This window comes from Rhinoderma darwinii, unplaced genomic scaffold (assembly GCF_050947455.1).
Source record: "Rhinoderma darwinii isolate aRhiDar2 unplaced genomic scaffold, aRhiDar2.hap1 Scaffold_108, whole genome shotgun sequence".
In the NCBI taxonomy this organism is placed as follows: domain Eukaryota; kingdom Metazoa; phylum Chordata; class Amphibia; order Anura; family Rhinodermatidae; genus Rhinoderma; species Rhinoderma darwinii.
The window spans coordinates 307,681-326,958 of NW_027461950.1; the positions used below are offsets into that span (position 1 = coordinate 307,681).

General features: G+C 41.0%; 1 protein-coding gene across 1 annotated transcript; it reads right to left on the reverse strand.

Moving 5' to 3' along the window:
• Positions 1–400: 400 nt before the first annotated feature.
• LOC142699018 (uncharacterized) lies at positions 401–6,106 on the reverse strand. The gene is made up of 2 exons (XM_075847961.1): positions 6,026–6,106; positions 401–2,769 (listed from the first exon to the last, which is right to left on the reverse strand). The coding sequence occupies exon 2, from the start codon at positions 2,757–2,759 to the stop codon at positions 996–998; it is 1,764 nt and encodes a 587-aa protein (XP_075704076.1). The 5' UTR covers positions 2,760–2,769; positions 6,026–6,106; the 3' UTR covers positions 401–995.
• Between the last annotated feature and the right edge of the window lie 13,172 nt (positions 6,107–19,278).

The window sequence follows — 19,278 nt, forward strand, 5'->3', positions numbered from 1 at the left end:
CATTAGAAAGGAAATAAATTTCTTGTTTTCAATAATTTTCATTCAAGCATTGACTTCTCACTTCTGTTCAGAAACAGAACCATTATCAAGTCATTTCAGTTGTATTATAGTCAGTTCCGTCATTAATTCTGGCCTATTAGGCATCACCCGGCAGTAACAGGATCCCAGCATCATTATTCTTCATTGTTGTTCATACTTAGATGGCCAGTGGAATTATTAGACCTGACATTCCCCAATATAAAGATAAATTATATTAAGGTGTACCTTTTGTACCATTTGTGACCCGCTTAAAAACCTTTTAGGATATGAATCTCAGTATAAAAAATTCAAGTATCTAGTCTACAATAAAAAACAATGAGTGCTCTATACTTTTTATTAGCTTCAGTCACTTGCAGGCTGCACACCCATTCATTTCAATATAAAACAGAGTAGACTTTTATTTTTTGACGTGTCATTACATCTGTATATTATATGTGGAGTTGTCATTATACACCGTCTCTATGATCTGATGACGGGCATATTCCCCAAACTGCACCACCATGCTGCCCATACACTGACTGTATAGTCTGTCTCGCCAGCTAAGTCCTTGGTCTCCGTCATCTAATGTTGATGGATAACTGGCATCGCTGGACTCCACCGGCCAGTGAGTCCGCGCCTTGTTCACACTCCTCGATGTAGGCCTGAGGCTCGTTCGCAAGTCAGACTGCTAGCTCTGCCCCCTAGATGTTAATATTGATGTTCAGGTCTTGACAGCTGATATTGATGTCCACAACCATTGGATAGTACATGGGGAAGTGATCTACAACCTTGATGTCTCTGTCCTCAGCGGTTCATCCCTGATAAATGCATTTTATTTATTTGTTGGCACTGCCGATGTAAAACCACTTGGTGGCCAGGATGGAGATGGCCCTTTCAGTGGCTTTTCTGATATTACATGAGAAGCCTTCGCAGTGCAGTGTGGCCAGAGCTAGGCTGAGACTATATAAGTCCAGGTCTTACATGACATCATGGTTGATGGCATCTTTAACAAATTCAACATGTCTGACTACAGCCTCTTTGTCCTCTGAGTTGACCAGATAGCTTGGGATCTGGAGGAGCACGGTCTTCATCAATTTTGGGTGGTTATGAGCCAGACAGCTGTAGATGGATTTCAGGTCATTGATGTTTGGAGAGATTTCCGTCCGGAAAAATCCCCGAATGTTGGCTCCTTTGATGTAGGAGAGGCAGCTCTGCAGAGATGAAGTACTGGCTGCTACTATCTCCTGGTTGTCGCTATGTAATTTCAGGAGTAAAGTTGGTATACAGCTCCTGACTTTGTCTGTAAAATATCCAAATAGCGGAAGGCGGCAGCTCTCTGTCAGATCTCTTAACAGGTTTATGGCCGCAATCTGGACTTCTCCATCCGGATAGTCCATATGCTCCCGGGATATTTTAATGAATTGTCTACTGAGGACAGAAAGCTTTAGGTGTCTGATAATGGAGGACAGCACCCTCAGTGCCGCCATGATGATCTTGATGCTGCTGGTTTTTGATAGTCTAAACTCCATGTGGGCAATGATCTTATTCTTGTAGCTCTCCACCAGTCTTGTAGCTCCGGTGGTGGCATTCCCCAGTGCCTCCATGGCGATGCTGCACAAGATGTTATCGTCCTCTTCTATGATCTTCAGCAGATGTTGGATTGCGCACTCTTGGTATTTCTGCTTTATAAGTCTTGGATGCTTCAAAGCCTCATTGAAGAACATAGCTGCTGTCATTTTGGCCTTCGGGTCCGCATTCTTCAGGGCATTGAGCAGAAACTGAAGGAAATCTTTTGTTATTTTCCTGCCAGATACCAGAGATGTCACAAGCATGTTCATCCCAATACGCTGCTTCTCTGTATCTTCCAGTTCCTTATTCTCCGCCGCAACTTGCTCCCTGTACTTTTCTAGGAGCTCGGCGTGAGGAAGGGTCTGTAACTCGTCATTGACTGGCTCGGTCGGCTGGTTCTCTGATGATTCGGGTACAGTAAAGAATTCCAGGGCAACTTTGGTGGAGTCTTGAAGCTCAGCATGGACATCAGGCAACCAGGTGGAAATGTTGGCCTTCATGTTGCTTATGGCCTTCATAAGTTGCACTTTGCAGCTGCCACCCTTCACAATATATTCTTGGATGCTGCCGCATAAACGTCTTATAGCATAGCACAACGTCTCCTTAGATAGTTGGTCAGGAGCATTTTTGACCACTTGGCCCAGCACTGGCAGCATGTCCAAGATGTGTGGCATGATGACTGTAGCACACAGAGATGTCACTTCTGTCAAAGTGTCGACAATGGCAGCATTGAAATCCTCATAAACGATGTTGTATCTCAGTTCCCCGACCACCGCTTCAAGATGGAGGATGCTCAGCCAGACAATAACCTTCTTAGTCATGGCGTAGGAATAGTATTGTCCCTTCATGTACTCCACCTTCAAGTGCTCACATAGCACATTGATTATATATTCCTTCAGGTAGTGTGCCGCGTCTCTTCTGTACTGAATGACTCTGATGAAGAAGCGGCACATGGCGGCGTTGTATTGAGATGGTAACAGGCTACTCAGAATGGCTTTCTGAAACACATCCGTATAAGTGAAGAGATCTTCAGCCGCCTTCTCGTGGATGAAATAAGGGACACAGGCTCCTAAGACGTCTTCTTCCACCAAATCCCAGGTGTCCAAAGCATTTCTGAGCTCTTGATTTGTGTCCACACAGAATGTCTGATGTTTTCTATTCATGATCTTCATATCCACAAATCTGCTGAGGCGAGAAATCATCGTGTGGTTACATGTTTCTAAATCATCTTCCAAAAAGAAAATAGATTCTAGACTTCTCTGTCCTCAATTATCAGCCCCCTCCCCAATAAACATGTGATAACTGCATGAAGAGCGCCCTCCCAAGGCAGAGACAGGACAGTGCAGCCAGAGGAGACAGCGGCACTCCTCTACACTGCGCCCTCTGGTGGTGTAAGAATTTAAAGGTTTCAGAAAATGAAAGCCACATATAAGGTTATATGTAATATTATATATAGTTACATAGTTACATAGTTAGTACGGCTGAAAAAAGACACATGTCCATCAAGTTCAACCAAGGGAAGGGAAAAGGGAAGGAAAAATTTCTACACATAGGAGCTAATATTTTTTTGTTCTAGGAAATTATCTAACCCTTTTTTAAAGCCATCTACTGTCCCTGCTGTGACCAGCTCCTGCGGTAGGCTATTCCATAGATTCACAGTTCTCACTGTAAAGAAGCCTTGTTGCCTCTGCAGCTTAAACCTTTTTTTCTCCAGACGGAGGGAGTGCCCCCTTGTTTTTTGAGCGGGTTTTACAAGGAACAGGATATCACCATATTTTTTGTATGTGCCATTAATATATTTATATAAGTTAATCATGTCCCCCCTTAGTCGTCTTTTTTCAAGGCTAAATAGGTTTAATTCTTTCAATCTTTCCTCATAACTTAAATTCTCCATGCCCCTTATTAGCTTCGTTGCTCTTCTTTGTATTTTTTCCAACTCCAGGGCATCCTTTCTATGAACTGGAGCCCAGAACTGAACTGCATATTCTAGATGAGGCCTCACTAATGCTTTGTAAAGTGGCATTATTACATCCCTGTCCCGCGAGTCCATGCCTCTTTTAATACACGACAATATCCTGCTGGCCTTTGAAGCAGCTGATTGACACTGCATGCTGTTATTGAGTTTATGATTTACAAGTACACCCAGATCCTTCTCAACAAGTGAATCCGCCAGTGTAGCGCCCCCTAGGACATATGATGCATGCAGGTTGTTGGTACCCAGATGCATAACTTTACATTTATCTACATTAAACTTCATTTGCCAAGTGGACGCCCAAACACTTAGTTTGTTTAAATCTGCCTGTAATTCATGAACATCTTCCATAGTCTGAACTATATTACATAGCTTTGTGTCATCTGCAAAAATAGAAATAGTGCTATTAATCCCTTCCTCTATATCATTAATAAATAAGTTGAATAATAGTGGTCCCAGCACTGAACCCTGGGGTACACCACTTATAACCGGGGACCATTCAGAGTAGGAATCATTGACGACAACTCTCTGGATACGGTCCTTGAGCCAATTCTCAATCCAATTACAAACTATATTTTCTAAACCTATAGTCCTTAATTTACCCATTAGGCATCTATGGGGGACAGTGTCAAATGCCTTTGCAAAGTCCAAAAACACTAAATCCACAGCGGCCCCTCTGTCTAGACTTCTGCTCACCTCTTCATAAAAACAGATTAGGTTAGTTTGACAACTTCTGTCCTTAGTAAAACCGTGCTGGCTGTCACTTATAATGCTATTTATTGTCACATAATCCTGTATATAGTCCCTCAATAGCCCCTCAAACATTTTCCCCACGATGGATGTTAAGCTTACTGGTCTATAATTACCCGGGGAAGACCTAGAGCCCTTTTTGAAAATAGGCACCACATTTGCCCTGCGCCAGTCCCTTGGCACTATTCCAGTCACTAGAGATTCTCTGAATATTATGAAAAGGGGGACAGAAATAACTGAACTAAGCTCTTTAAGAATTCTAGGGTGTAACCCATCTGGTCCCGGAGCCTTGTGCACATTTATTTTATTTAATTTAGCTTGGACCATCTCTACATTCATCCAATTCAGTATATCAACTGATATATTAACAGCACTGGCACCGGCTACATCAGCTGCTCTTTCTTCTGTTGTATATACAGAGCGGAAGAACCCATTTAGTAACTCTGCCTTCTCTTGATCCCCTGTGACCAACTCCCCATTACCATTATCTAGGGATCCTACATGTTCAGACCTTGGCTTTTTTGCATTTATATGCTTGAAGAATTTTTTAGGATTTGTTTTACTATCCTTGGCCACCTGCCTTTCATTTTGTATTTTTGCTAATTTTATTACATTTTTACAGATTTTATTAAGCTCTTTATATTTTACAAAGGCTACAGCTGTACCCTCAGATTTGTATTTTTTAAATGCCCTTTTTTTGTCATGTATTGCCCCTTTCACAGAAGGTGTAAGCCATGTGGGGTTTAATTTGAGTCGTTTATACTTATTACCTGTAGGAATAAATTTTGCACTATAATAACTCAAAGTAGATTTGAAAATCTCCCATTTATCATTTGTTCCATTATTTGACATTAGTTCTTCCCAGTCTATATCCTGAATTGCAGCCCTCATCCTAGGGAAATTGGCTTTCTTAAAATTAAATGTTTTTGCCCTCCCAGCCTGCGTTTGTTTTTTACAGTATAGGTAAAATGTAACTATATTGTGATCACTGTTAGGGTATTTTATTTGGGTAAATCAAAGATGGAGGATCATGGGTATAGTTGCGTTTCTTAATGAAATGCGTCTCATCCGTTTGCAAGATTCCTATTGTTTACCCTGATTCTCACAATAAATGACCCCGACGTTCACAGGTATCTCTTACAGGTGCTAACCAGTAGTGTGAACCCAGGCTTACCCATGCACAAACTCAGGATGTCATAAATGCTAAAGGAGGTTGATAAGTGGCACCAATATTTTATATCCGCATGTTACATGAGGGGGGAAGTTCTTTTTATCAGGAAGGTCACACTATTTGTCTCTAAGAGGGGCAGACAAGGGGGCATAAAAGACCCAAGCATGACATGAGGGCAGCCACTTGGGAGGCCACTTGAGGAGGGACATACTGGAAAGGAGACTTCCTGGAGTGTGGGGAGACCATGGATGGTAACTATAACCTGCCATGTAATTATTGATGATAAGGAAAAAGTGTCTCTGTAAAGTTCATTGTTTATGGCTGTCGCTATGTACAAATCTCCATAGAAGTCTCAGAATAACTAACAGTCATTTCACTCTTTATACAATATACATTTTCATACACTCAATCTTGTATTTCATTTATTGCGCCTGACCTTAGAATCTAACCCAGTAAGAGGGTGAAAGAGAAACATTCTTACAGTGGCAGCACATGGAACTCGCTGCAATACTTCACAAGAAACATTCTACATGTTCTCCTCTTACCTCTGAATCGTGGATCTGAAGCTTCTGGATAAAGCAAGATTTCTAGAAGTCACAGGACTCAAGAAAAAGTCAAGTGAGAGCGACGTACCAAAAAGCAAGAAACTATTGGTCTATAGCGGCTCAACGGAATGTGACCGATCTGCAGCTTTTATAGAAAAGGTAAATTATGACATCACTGATGACCTCACACTTACCTTACATTCTAACACACATCTAATGTTTTTTGTTTTTTTTCACATATCTTTATTGAATTTCAGTAATAAAAACATTACAACATTTCAATATCCAGTGATTATAAATATCATAATGCTCAACAATTTATCTGCACAATTTACATCAGACAACATATATCTCCCCAATCCCATCCCCCTCCCACCCCAAAGATCATTAAGTACCATAAAATTATAACCTTCTTATGATAAAATAATAATTATACCTTCCTATAGAACACCAATCAATTCCATATCCCCAATATTTCCTCCCACTTTGTTATACAATTTTTCTTGTCTGCTCTTATTTTCTCATATTCTTTAATTGTCTTAACCAACTTCAACCAATCCATAACAATTGGGGATTTACCAGCCATCCAATTTCTTGCAATTATTACTTTTGCGTAAAAGAGACCATTAACCCCTTTGTGCACCGTGACGTGCTATTACATCCGGGTGCGGGTGGTGATGTTTAGAGTGCGCTCCATATGCTGCGTGTGTCGGCTGTGTTTTACAGTGGACACCCGGGACTAACAGCCGGGAGCAGTGATCGTGCTGTTCCTAGCTGTTTAACCCCTCAAATGCTGCGGTCAATCGCGAGCATCTGAGGCATTGAAAAAAGGGGGGCGGCCCCCTCTGACAGTTCATCACCCCCCCCCCCCAGTTAGATCAGGGGGTGACAATGATTGTAATGGCAGCTCATGGGCCTAATGATGGCACCCAGAGCTGCCTTCACTTAACCCCTTCCCGCTCCTTGACGTACTATTACGTCATGGCAGCTGTATCGTTCGCGCTCCATGCCGTAATAGTACGTCTCGGGAGTAACGGCCGTTTCGGCCGTCCTCCCGACATATACAGGAGCTGTGACGCTGCTGTCTTGTTCAGCAGCTGTCACAGCTCCTACAGCGGGGACCGATCGCTGTGTCCCCGCTGATTAACCCCTTAAAAGCCGCGTTCTATAGAGATCGCGGCTTTTTAGGGGTTAAGCTGCCATCGCCGGCCTGCTACGCGATAGCGGCCGGCGATGGTGACTATGGCAACCGGACACCAAACAATGGTGTCCGGCTATGCCATAGACGGAAGCCTAGTGGGTCCTGACAACGTCAGGACCCACTATGCTTGCTGTCAGTGAGTAGCTGACAGTTCTAATACACTGCACTACGCATGTAGTGCAGTGTATTAGAATAGCGATCAGGGCCTCCTGCCCTCAAGTCCCCTAGTGGGACAAAGTAATAAAGTAAAAAAAAAGTTAAAAAAAGATGTGAAAAAATAAGAAAATAAAAGATTTAAAAGTATTAAAAGTAAAAATCCCCCTTTTTACCTTATCAGTCATTTATTATTAATAAAAATATATAAACAAACAAATAAACTATACATAATTGGTATCGCCGTGTCCGTAACGGCCTGAACTACAAAATTATTTCATTATTTATCCCGCACGGTGAACGCCGTAAAATAAAATAATAATAAACCGTACCACAATCACAATTCTTTGGTCACTTCACCTCCCAAAAAATGGAATAAAAAGAGATCAAAAAGTCGCATGTACCTAAAAATGGTACTGATCGAAACTACAGTTCGTTACGCAAAAAATAAGTCCTCGCACGGCTTTATTGATTGAAAAATAAAAAAGTTTTGGCTCTTAGAATAAGGTAACACAAAAAGTGAATGATTGTTTACAAAACGTATTTTATTGTGCAAACGCCATAAGACATAAAAAAAAACTATAAACATCTGGTATCGCCGTAATCGTATCGCCCCGCAGAATAAAGTGAATATGTCATTTATAGCGCACGGTGAACGCTGTAAAAAAATAAATTAAAAAAAATCGTACAATTGCTGTTTTTTAGTCACCACGCCACCTAAAAATAGAATAAAAACTGATCAAAAAGCCGCATGCACCCCAAGAAAACTACAATGGATTCCTCAAGGGGTCTAGTTTCCAAATTGGGGTCACTTTTGGGGCGTTCCCAATGTTTTGGCACCACAAGACCTCTTCAAACCGGACATGGTGCCTAATAAAAAAGAGGCTTCAAAATCCACTAGGTGCTCCTTTGCTTCGGAGGCCGGCGCTTCAGTCCATTACCACACTAGGACCACATGTGGGATATTTCTCTAAACTGCAGAATCTGGGCAATACGTATTAAGTTGCGTTTCACTGATAAATCCTTTTGTGTTATAAAAAAAATGGTATAAAGAGCATTTTCTGACAAAAAAAAAATTTAAATTTCACCTCTACTAAATTTTTGTGAAACACCTAAAGGGTTCATAAACTTTCTAAATGCTGTTGTGAATACTTTGAGGGGTCTAGTTTCTAAAATGGGGTATTTGTTAGGGGTTTCTAATATATGGGCCCCTCAAAGCAACTTCAGAACTGAACTGGAACCTAAAAAAATAAATAAATGAGGCAATACTTCGCTTCTTACATTATACTGATAATGAGCCGTGCCCACCCCGAGATGACCCCAGTTTTGACCGTTTGTATAAACGGAGACCCCTATTAGACCGTTCCAGTGCCCGGTTTTCCCAAGCATACACCCCCGAGAAGTGTATTTCTATTGATGAGTCCCTGGTACATTTTAAAGGGAGGGTTCAATTCCGCCAGTACCTGCCGGGTAAGAGGGCAAGGTATGGCGTGAAGATGTATAAGCTGTGAGAGTGCATCCGGGTATACCTACAGGTTTAGGATATATGAAGGAAAGGCCACCCCCAAACCAGACTGCATCCTGGACTACAATAGGTACATGGGAGGGATGGACTTGTAAGATCAAGCCCTGAAGCCCTACAGCGCCATGCGGTGTGGTATAAGAAGCTGGCCGGCCACATCATACAGATGGCATTGTACAATGCGTACATGCTACGTCGATGTGCAGGCCAGACGGGAACTTTCCTGGAATTTCAAGAGGTGATTATAAAGAACCTAATCTTTAGGGACCAAGAAGGGGGGGCACCCAGTACTTCTGGAAGCGGGCCCACACGCATCGTACCAGGGCAACACTTTCCAGGAGAAGTTCCCCAAACTGGCAAGAACGGAAAAAGTCAAAAGAGGTGCAAAGTCTGCTATAAGAGGGCGATAATGGATGACACAATATATCAATGTGACACGTGTCCCGAATAACCAGAGCTCTGTATGAAAGTGTTTTAAAATTTATCATACATCCCTTGGTTTATAATTTACCCCAATTTTACTTACCCTGATGCACTTCGCACAGCTTATCCCCCCTCGTCTTTCCCCTCTGAGCCCTGCTGTGTACCCAGGCAGCTGATAACAGCCACATGTAGGGTATTGCCATACCCGGGAGAACCCACATTACAGTTTATGGGGTGTAGGTCTCCGGTCAAAATGCTCACTACACCTCTAGATGAATGCCTTAAGGGTGTAGTTTTTAAAACGGGGTCACTTCTTGCGGGTTTCAACTGTACTGGTACCTCAGGGGCTTCTGCATACATGACTTCGCACTAAAAAATCCCCAGTAGGCCAAATGGTGGTCCTTTCCTTCTGAGCCCTCCCATGGGCCCAAACGGCAGTTTATCACAACAAATGGGGTATTGCGGCACTCAGAACAAATTGCGCAACAGAATGGGGTATTTTGTTTCTTGTGAAAATAAGAAATTTTCAGCCAAAACTACATATTATTTGAAAAAAATAATTTTGTTTTCATTCCCAGCCCAATTCAAATAAGTTCTGTGAAAAAACTATGGGGTCAAAATGGTAACAACAGCCATAAATGAATTCCTTGAGGGGTGTAGTTTCCAAAATGGGGTCATTTGTGGTGGGTTTCTATTGCTTTGACACCTCTGGGGCTCTGCATATGCGACATGGCACCCGAAAACCAATCCAGCAAAATCTGTACTCCAACAAGCACACAGCGCTCCTTTCCTTCTGAGCCCTCCCATGGGCCCAAACGGCAGTTTATCACCACAAATGGGGTATTGCCGCACTCAGGACAAATTGGGCAACAAAATGGAGTATTTTATTTCTTGTGAAAATAAGAATTTTTGAGCTAAAATGACATATTATTGGAAAAAATATATATTTTTTTAATTCCCAGCCCAATTCAAATAAGTTCTGTGAAGAAACTATGGAGTCTAAATGGTCACATTACCCATAAATGAATTCCTTGAGGGGTGTAGTTTCCAAAATGGGGTCACTTCTGGCGGGTTTCCATTGCTTTGATACCTCTGGGGCTCTGCAAATGCGACATGGCACCCGAAAACCAAACCAGCAAAATCTGTACTCCAAAGAACACACAGCGCTCCTTCCCTTCTGAGGCCTCCCATGGGCCCAAACGGCAGTTTATTGCCACAAATGGGGTATTGATGCACTCAGGAGAAATTGGGCAACAAAATTGAGTATTTTGTTCCCTGTGAAAATAAGAAATTTTGGTAAAAAATTACATCTTATTGGAAAAAATGTCATTTTTTTAATGTCACAGCCCAATTTAAATAGGTGCTGTGAAAAAACTGTGTGGTCAAAATGCTAACAACAACCATAAATGAATTCCTTGAGGGGTGTAGTTTCCAAAATGGGGTCACTTTTGGTGGGTTTCCATTGCTTTGATACCTCTGAGACTCTGCAAATGCGACATGGCACCCGAAAACCAATCCAACAAAATCTGGACTCCAACAAACATATAGCGCTCCTTTCCTTCTGAGCCCTCCCATGGGCCCAAACGGCAGTTTATCACCACAAATGGGGTATTGCCACACTAAGGACAAATTGGGCAACAAAATGGGGTATTTTGTTCCCTGTGAAAATAAGAAATTTTGATCACAAATGACATTTTATTGGAAAAAATGACATTTTTTTAATTTCAGAGCCCAATTCAAATACGTGCTGTGAAAAAACTGTGCAGTCAAAGTGTTAACAACAACCCTAAATGAATTCCTTGAGGGGTGTAGTTTCCAAAATGGGGTCACTATTGGGGGATTCCTACTGTTTTGACACCTCAACACCTCTTCAAACCTGGCATGCTGCCTAAAATATATTCTAATAAAAAAGAGGACTCAAAATGCACTAGGTGCTTCTTTGCTTCTAGGGATTGTGTTTTAGTCCACGAGCGCAGTAGGGCCACATGTGGGACATTTCTAAAAACTGCAGAATCTGGACAATACATATTTAGTAGTGTTTCTCTGGTAAAACCTTCTGTGTTACAGAAAAAAAATGAATAAAATTGAAATTCAGCAAGAAAAATGAAATTTGCAAATTTCACCTCCACTTTGCTTTAATTCCTGTGAAATGCCTGAAGGGTTAAAAAACTTTCTAAATGCTGTTTTGAATACTTTGAGGGGTCTAGTTTTTAAAATGGGGTGCTTTATGGGGGTTTCTAATACATAGGCCCCACAAAGCCACTTCAGAACTCAAGAGGTACCTTAAAAAAAAGGCTTTTGAAATTTTCTTAAAAATATGAGAAATTGCTGTTTATGTTCTAAGCCTTGTAACGTCCAAGAAAAATAAAAGAATGTTCAAAAAACGATGCCAATCTAAAGTAGACATATGGGAAATGTGAACTAGTAACTATTTTGGGTGGTATAACCGTCTGTTTTACAAGCAGATGCATTTAAATTCAGAAAAATGCAATTTTTTCAAAATTTTCTCTACATTTTGCAATTTTTCACCAATAAACACTGAATATATCGACCAAATTTTACCACGAACATGAAGCCCAATGTGTCACGAGAAAACAATCTCAGAATCGCTTGGGTAGGTTTAAGCATTCCGACGTTATTACCACATAAAGTGAAATATGTCAGATTTGAAAAATGGGCTCTGAGCCTTAAGGCCAAATCTAGGCTGCGTCCTTAAGGGGTTAACTTAAGCCTGTAAAAATGACAATATACTGCAATACGTTAGTATGATCGCTGGTTCAAATCCCCTAGGGAGGCTAATAAAGTGTGTAAAAAAAGTGCAAAAATGTTTTTAGTAGTGAAAAAAATTAAAAACAAATAGTTAAAAAAACCTTTTCCCATTTTCCCCCTAAAGTAATGTAAAAAATAAAAAAGTAAACAAAATTGGTATTGCTGCATCCGTAAAGGTCTGAACTATTACAATATAGCGTTATTTAATGTGCAAGGTGAATACTGTAAAAAATAGAAAATGTAAAACGCCAAAATCGCTGTTTCTTGGTCAACTTAGCACTAAAAATGTTTTAATGAAAAGTGATCAAAAATTTCTACGTACCAAAAACTGCTACCAATAAAAACTACAGCTCATCCCGCAAAAAATAATCCCTCACACTGATCAATCAGTCAAAAAAGAAAAAGTTATGACTCTTAGAATGTGGCGACACAAAACATTTTTATTTTAACTAAACGTTTATTATCAATAAAAGTAGTAAAATATAAAAAAAAAAGTATATAAAATTGGTATCACCGTAATCGTATTGAGTCACAGAATAGAGATAAGTTGTCGTTTGTACTGCACGGTGAAAGCCGTAAAAACGAAACCCAAAAAACAATTGAGGAAAAAGTTTGTTTTTTATGTCATTTGGCTGCTCTGAATTTTTTACTTCAGATTGTGTTGGTCATCAAGGCTTTTCTTAGAAGGATGGGTTTTGCTGTCGCATTACCACTGTCATGTTGGTATCTCCACACGTTTGATGGCTTCTGCTTTCGGATTATTAAGTATGGTACTGTGCTTTTCCTCAATTAACGTCAGAGGACTTAAAAGCCCCTTTAAAAGAAGCTTGTTATGGCGTCAGGCCAAGGCTTTAAAATGTGACGTTCTATTGGTGTAGGAAACACATTTTCATGTGGAGAAAATTCCTAAATTCTCGAATAAATTTTTCCCACATATTTTCACCTCTTCGTGCCCGGCTAAACGTAAGGGGGTTATGATCGCTATTAAAAACTCGGTAGTTTTCACTTTTAAATCTCTTATTACAGATCCCCAAGTAAGATTCTTGGGATTGGTGTGTGAAATCAATAACATACTGTATACTATCTTTAATGTGTATTTCCCCAATAAACGCCAACATCATTACTTGAATTCCCTACTCCCGAAAATCAAGGCGTTAACACAAGGTATGCTAGTTGTAGGTGGAGACTTTAATATGACTATTGACCCAGATATAGACTCCACTGCTAGGACTAGACAGTCTTCTCCTTTTGCATGGTCTTTGTTAGAGGGAGGCCTGTATGACGTGTGGAGATGCCAACATGGGGGTGAGAGGGATTATACTTTCTTTCATGTTTCTGGGATCGGTTTGTTTCTGGGTAATAATAGGGCACTCCTACAGTCACAATCTTCTGTAATTGGACAGATAACCTGGTCTGATCACGCTCCAATCTCGCTTTCCATAAATGAGAAAATGTCGTCTTCTCTTCCTTCACAATGGCGTTTGAATGATTACATACTCCATCACTCTGATCATGCCCCAACCTTGCTAAAAGAATTGAAGCATTATTTTTCAGGCAACTGTTTCATGTCCTTACATTTTGTGGAATGCGCATAAAGCATTTATGAGAGGGTTATTGATTAAAGCTTGTTCTCAGGCTAAGGCCAGGTTTACACGAGCGTGTGCATTTTGCGCACACAAAAAACGTGGCGTTTTGCGTGCGCAAAAGGCACTTAACAGCTCCGTGTGGCATCAGAATATGATGCGCGGCTGCGTGATTTTCGCACAGCCGCCATCATTATGACACTCCGTTTGGATGTTTGTAAACAGAAAAGCACGTGGTGCTTTTCTGTTTTCATTCATCCTTTTCAGTGCTGTTGCGCGAATCACGCTTGTCCCACGGAAGTGCTTCCGTGTGACATGCGTGGTTTTCACGCACTCATTGACTTCAATGGGTGCGTGATGCGCGAACAGGGCACAAATATAGAACAGGTCGTGAGTTTTTGGCAGCGGACTCACGCTGCGTAAAAATCACGCACCTGTCTGCACGGCCCCATAGACTATTATAGGTCTGTGCGACTCGCGTGAAAATCACGCGCGCTGCACGGACGTATAATACGCTCGTGTAAATGAGCCCTTAGAGAAAGAGGGAAAAGGAGATTTTTAATATCACTAATCAGATAGCAGTTATAGATTTAAAAAATAAAGCTACACCCACACCTGCTTACTCTTCAGAATTGAGGACCTTGCGTTTGACATTACAGTCATTGCTTGCGTCTCAGTACGACATTTATCTCAAACGCATGCAAATGACTACCTATGCACATAATAATAGAGCCGGTGCTTTTTTGGCTAAAAAAATAAAAAACAGTCCTCGCCACGCTCCCGCATTATGTATCTCTTGGATAAAAAGGGTAATAAAGTTATAGATCCTAGGCCAACAGCCGAACAGTTCCAATCTTATTATAGTGCCCTTTACAATACGGTAGTCACCCCTCCTAAACCAGATAAGGATCCCACGTCCACAGCTAATTTTCGTCCTATTTCTCTGTTAAACTCAGCTATTAAAATATATGCAAAAATCTTCTCGACTAGGTTGTATCATATTATTCCTCAACTGGTTAAATCAGATCAAGTTGGGTTTGTGGCGGGACGTCAGGCCCCTGATGGAACTCGGCAGTTTATGGACTTGGTTCAGTGTGCAGAGACCTCTCGGACGCCTTCTCTGCTTCTTGCTTTGGACGCAGAGAAGGCGTTCGATAGAGTACATTGGGGCTATCTGTCTCAGCTTCTTGAATATTTTGGATTTAAGGGTCGTATAAAATCCTCCATTCTTGCATTATACCCATTTCCCTCTGCTAGAGTTCTCTCTTCGGGGTTTTTGTCTGACCCTTTTATAATAAAGAACGGTACGCGTCAGGGTTGCCCACTCTCTCCCATTGTGTTTGCCTTAGCGATGGAACCCCTCGCAGATCGAATACGACTTAATCCAAAAGTTCAGGGCATTAAAGTAGGATCTAAGGCTCATAAAATTGGTCTTTAGGCTGATGATGTGCTCCTGGCAGTCTGTGACCCCTTTAATTCTCTATCCGCCATCCAAGATAACCTTTCTCATAGTTACATAGTTACATAGTTAGTACGGCTAAAAAAAGACACATGTCCATCAAGTTCAACCAAGGGACGGGAAAAGGGAAAGAAAAAAATTTCAACACATAGGAGCTAATACTTTTTTGTTCTAGGAAATTATCTAACCCTTTTTTAAAGCCATCTACTGTCCCTGCTGTGACCAGCTCCTGCGGTAGGCTATTCCATAGATTCACAGTTCTCACGGTAAAGAAGGCTTGTCGTCTCTGCAGGTTTAACCTTTTTTTCTCCAGACGGAGGGAGTGCCCCCTTGTTTTTTGAGGGGGTTTTACATGGAACAGGATTTCACCATATTTTTTGCATGTGCCATTAATATATTTATATAAATTAATCATGTCCCCCCTTAGTCGTCTTTTTTCAAGGCTAAATAGGTTTAATTCTTTCAATCTTTCCTCATAACTTAGATTCTCCATGCCCCTAATTAGCTTCGTTGCTCTTCTTTGTATTTTTTCCAACTCCAGGGCATCCTTTCTATGAACTGGAGCCCAGAACTGAACTGCATATTCTAGATGAGGCCTCACTAATGCTTTGTAAAGTGGCAATATTACATCCCTGTCCCGCGAGTCTATGCCTCTTTTAATACATGACAATATCCTGCTGGCCTTTGAAGCAGCTGATTGACACTGCATGCTGTTATTTAGTTTATGATTTACAAGTACACCCAGATCCTTCTCAACAAGTGAATCCGCCAGTGTAGCTCCCCCTAGGACATATGATGCATGCAGGTTGTTGGTACCAGATGCATAACTTTACATTTATGTACATTAAACTTCATCTGCCAACTGGATGCCCAAACACTTAGTTTGTTTAAATCCGCTTGCAATTCACGAACATCTTCCATAGACTGAACTATATTACATAGCTTGGTGTCATCTGCAAAAATAGAAATAGTGCTATTAATCCCATCCTCTATATCATTAATAAATAAGTTGAATAATAGTGGTCCCAGCACTGAACCCTGGGGTACACCACTTATGATCGGGGACCATTCAGAGTAGGAATCATTGACCACAACTCTCTGGATACGGTCCTTGAGCCAATTATCAATCCAATTACAAACTATATTTTCTAAACCTATAGTCCTTAATTTACCCATTAGGCGTCTATGGGGGACAGTGTCAAATGCCTTTGCAAAGTCCAAAAACACTAAATCCACAGCGGCCCCTCTGTCTAGGCTTCTGCTCACCTCATAAAAACAGATTAGGTTAGTTTGACAACTTCTGTCCTTAGTAAAACTGTGCTGGCTGTCACTTATAATACTATTTTTTTCACATAATCCTCTATATAGTCCCTCAATAGCCCCTCAAACATTATCCCCACGATAGATGTTAAGCTTACTGGTCTATAATTACCCAGGGAAGACCTAGAGCCCTTTTTGAAAACAGGCACCACATTTGCCCTGCGCCAGTCCCTTGGCACTATTCCAGTCACTAGAGATTCTCTGAATATTATGAAAAGGGGGACAGAAATAACTGAACTAAGCTCCTTAAGAACTCTAGGGTGTATTTCATCTGGTCCCGGGGCCTTGTGCACATTTATTTTGTTTAATTTAGCTTGGACCATATCTACATTCATCCAATTCAGTATATCAACTGATATATTAACAGCACTGGCACCGGCTACATCAGCTGCTCTTTCTTCTGTTGTATATACAGAGCTAAAGAACCCATTTAGTAACTCTGCCTTCTCTTGATCCCCTGTGACCAACTCCCCATTACCATTATCTAGGGGTCCTACATGTTCAGACCTTGGCTTTTTAGCATTTATATACTTGAAGAATTTTTTACTATGTTTTACTATCCTTGGCCACCTGCCTTTCATTTTGTATTTTTGCTAATTTTATTACATTTTTACAGATTTTATTAAGCTCTTTATATTTTACAAAGGCTGCAGATGTACCCTCAGATTTGTATTTTTTAAATGCCCTTTTTTTGTCATGTATTGCCCCTTACACAGAAGGTGTAAGCCATGTGGGATTTAGTTTTAGTCGTTTATACTTGTTACCTATAGGAATACATTTTGCACTATAATTACCCAAAGTAGATTTGAAAATCTCCCATTTATCATTTGTCCCATTATTTGACATTAGTTCTTCCCAGTCTATATCCTGAATTGCAGCCCTCATCCTGGGGAAATTGGCTTTCTTAAAAGTAAATGTTTTTGCCCTCCCAGCCTGCGTTTGTTTTTTACAGTATAGGTAAAATGTAACTATATTGTGATCACTGTTACCAAGGTTTTCACGAACATTGACATTCCCAACAAGATCTGCATTATTAGAAATGACCAGATCCAACAGAGCTTCACCTCTAGTCGGGTCTTCCACAAACTGGCCCATAAAATTTTCCTGCAACAGGTTGAGGAAATGTCTCCCCTTTGCAGTTGAAGCCGAACCATGACACCAATTAATATCCCGGAAATTAAAATCTCCCATTATCACTACAGTACCCGCCTGTGCAGCCCGCTCCATCTGTTTATATAGTTGACCTTCCATCTCCTCAGTTATATTGGGGGGTCTATAGATTACACCAAAAGTAATTTTTTCAGTGTTTACCTCCCTTTCTAGTTCCACCCACAAGGTTTCAACCTCCTCACAGTATTCACCCACTATTGTCTCTTTCACGCTCGCCTTCATATCACTTCTCACATACAGACATACACCACCGCCTTTCCTATTTATCCTGTCTTTCCGAAAAAGTGTAAAACCCTGTAGATTTACAGCCCACTCATGTGAAGAGTCCAGCCATGTTTCAGCAACACCAACTATATCTATATTTTCTTCCAGTACCAAGGCCTCCAGCTCCCACAGAGAAAAAAAAAAAAATGTCTAACCAACCTGAGTCCATATTTGGACCATCCACTCCAATCAGTTATTTTATTAACCTCTAATATATTAAAGGGGTTGTCCGAGATACCAACATTTTTTCAAAAACTGTGTCATACATTACCCCTTATACAGACAACCTAAATAAAGCATTATTTTTAAAAAAAATTCTACTTCGCACATTTCTGCTTTGAGTTTAGCACGGCTTGTTTACATGCAGTTCAGCTCTGGTTTGTTGATCTTTCCTTGTTATGAAACTTTTTTCCCGTGCACGCTCATTGCAGGCTGCAATGAGCGTGCACGTACCTTCCAAGAGTTCACGTGAGCTGTCCTTGCTCCTCCCGCTGACATCCTTCACTGGACTTGTCTCCTTGCTGACATTCTTGAAGGATGATGAGCAAATGTTCTCCTCCCCCCCCATTATGTTTTTCACATTTATGTTTTCTTTCTCTTTTCAGGTCTATAAACCTCTCCCCTCACCCTCGTCCACCCTCCTCTATCTCATGTCTCTCTCCACTAAGGCCATGTTCACACAGAGTTTCTTTGCAAGAGGAATATCTGCCTCAAAATTCCGTCTTGAAGTTTGCGGCAGATTTACCTCTCCCTGCACGTTGATTTTTGCGTCGTTTTTCCCGGAGTTTTTTGTGCGTGGTTTGCGGCTTTGTTTGCGTATTTGTTTGCCGCTTTGTTCGGGGCGTTTTTCGCTTCGTTTATCTTGGCGTTTTTTGCTTGTTTGTTTGCGTCTTTTTTTGCAATGTTTTTTGCTGTGTTTTCCATTGCGTTTATCGTAGCCTTTTTCACGTCGTTTGTCATTTCTTTTTTTGCGTCGTTGTTTGCGCCTATTTTTGCTGCGTTTTTCGTTGCGTCTTTCGTGGCGTTTTCCCAGTTGATTTTTGCTGCGTTCTTTGCCTCTGTTTGCGGCGTTTCTCGCGTCTTTTTCCGCTATGTTTTTCGCAGCTTTTTTCGTGGCGTTTATCGTAGCCTTTTTTGTGTCGTTTTTCGCGTCTTTTTTTTGCGTTTTTTTTCTGCGTTTTTCATTGCGTCTTTCGTGTAGTTTTCCCTGTCCTTTTTCGTGGCGTTCTTTGCCTCTTTGTTCGCGGCTTTATTTGTGATGTTTTTCGCGGCATTTATCGTAGCCTTTTCGGCGTTTTTTTTTTGCATCTGTTTTTTGCGGCATTGTTTGTGGCTTTTTTTGCTGCATTTTTTGCGTCGTTTTCCGTGGCGTTTTTCGCCCGCGGCAAT

Excerpts from the sequence above, each read along its gene's own strand:
- LOC142699018 (XM_075847961.1), bottom strand. The coding sequence starts at position 2,759 with ATGAAGATCATGAATAGAAAACATCAGACATTCTGTGTGGACACAAAT.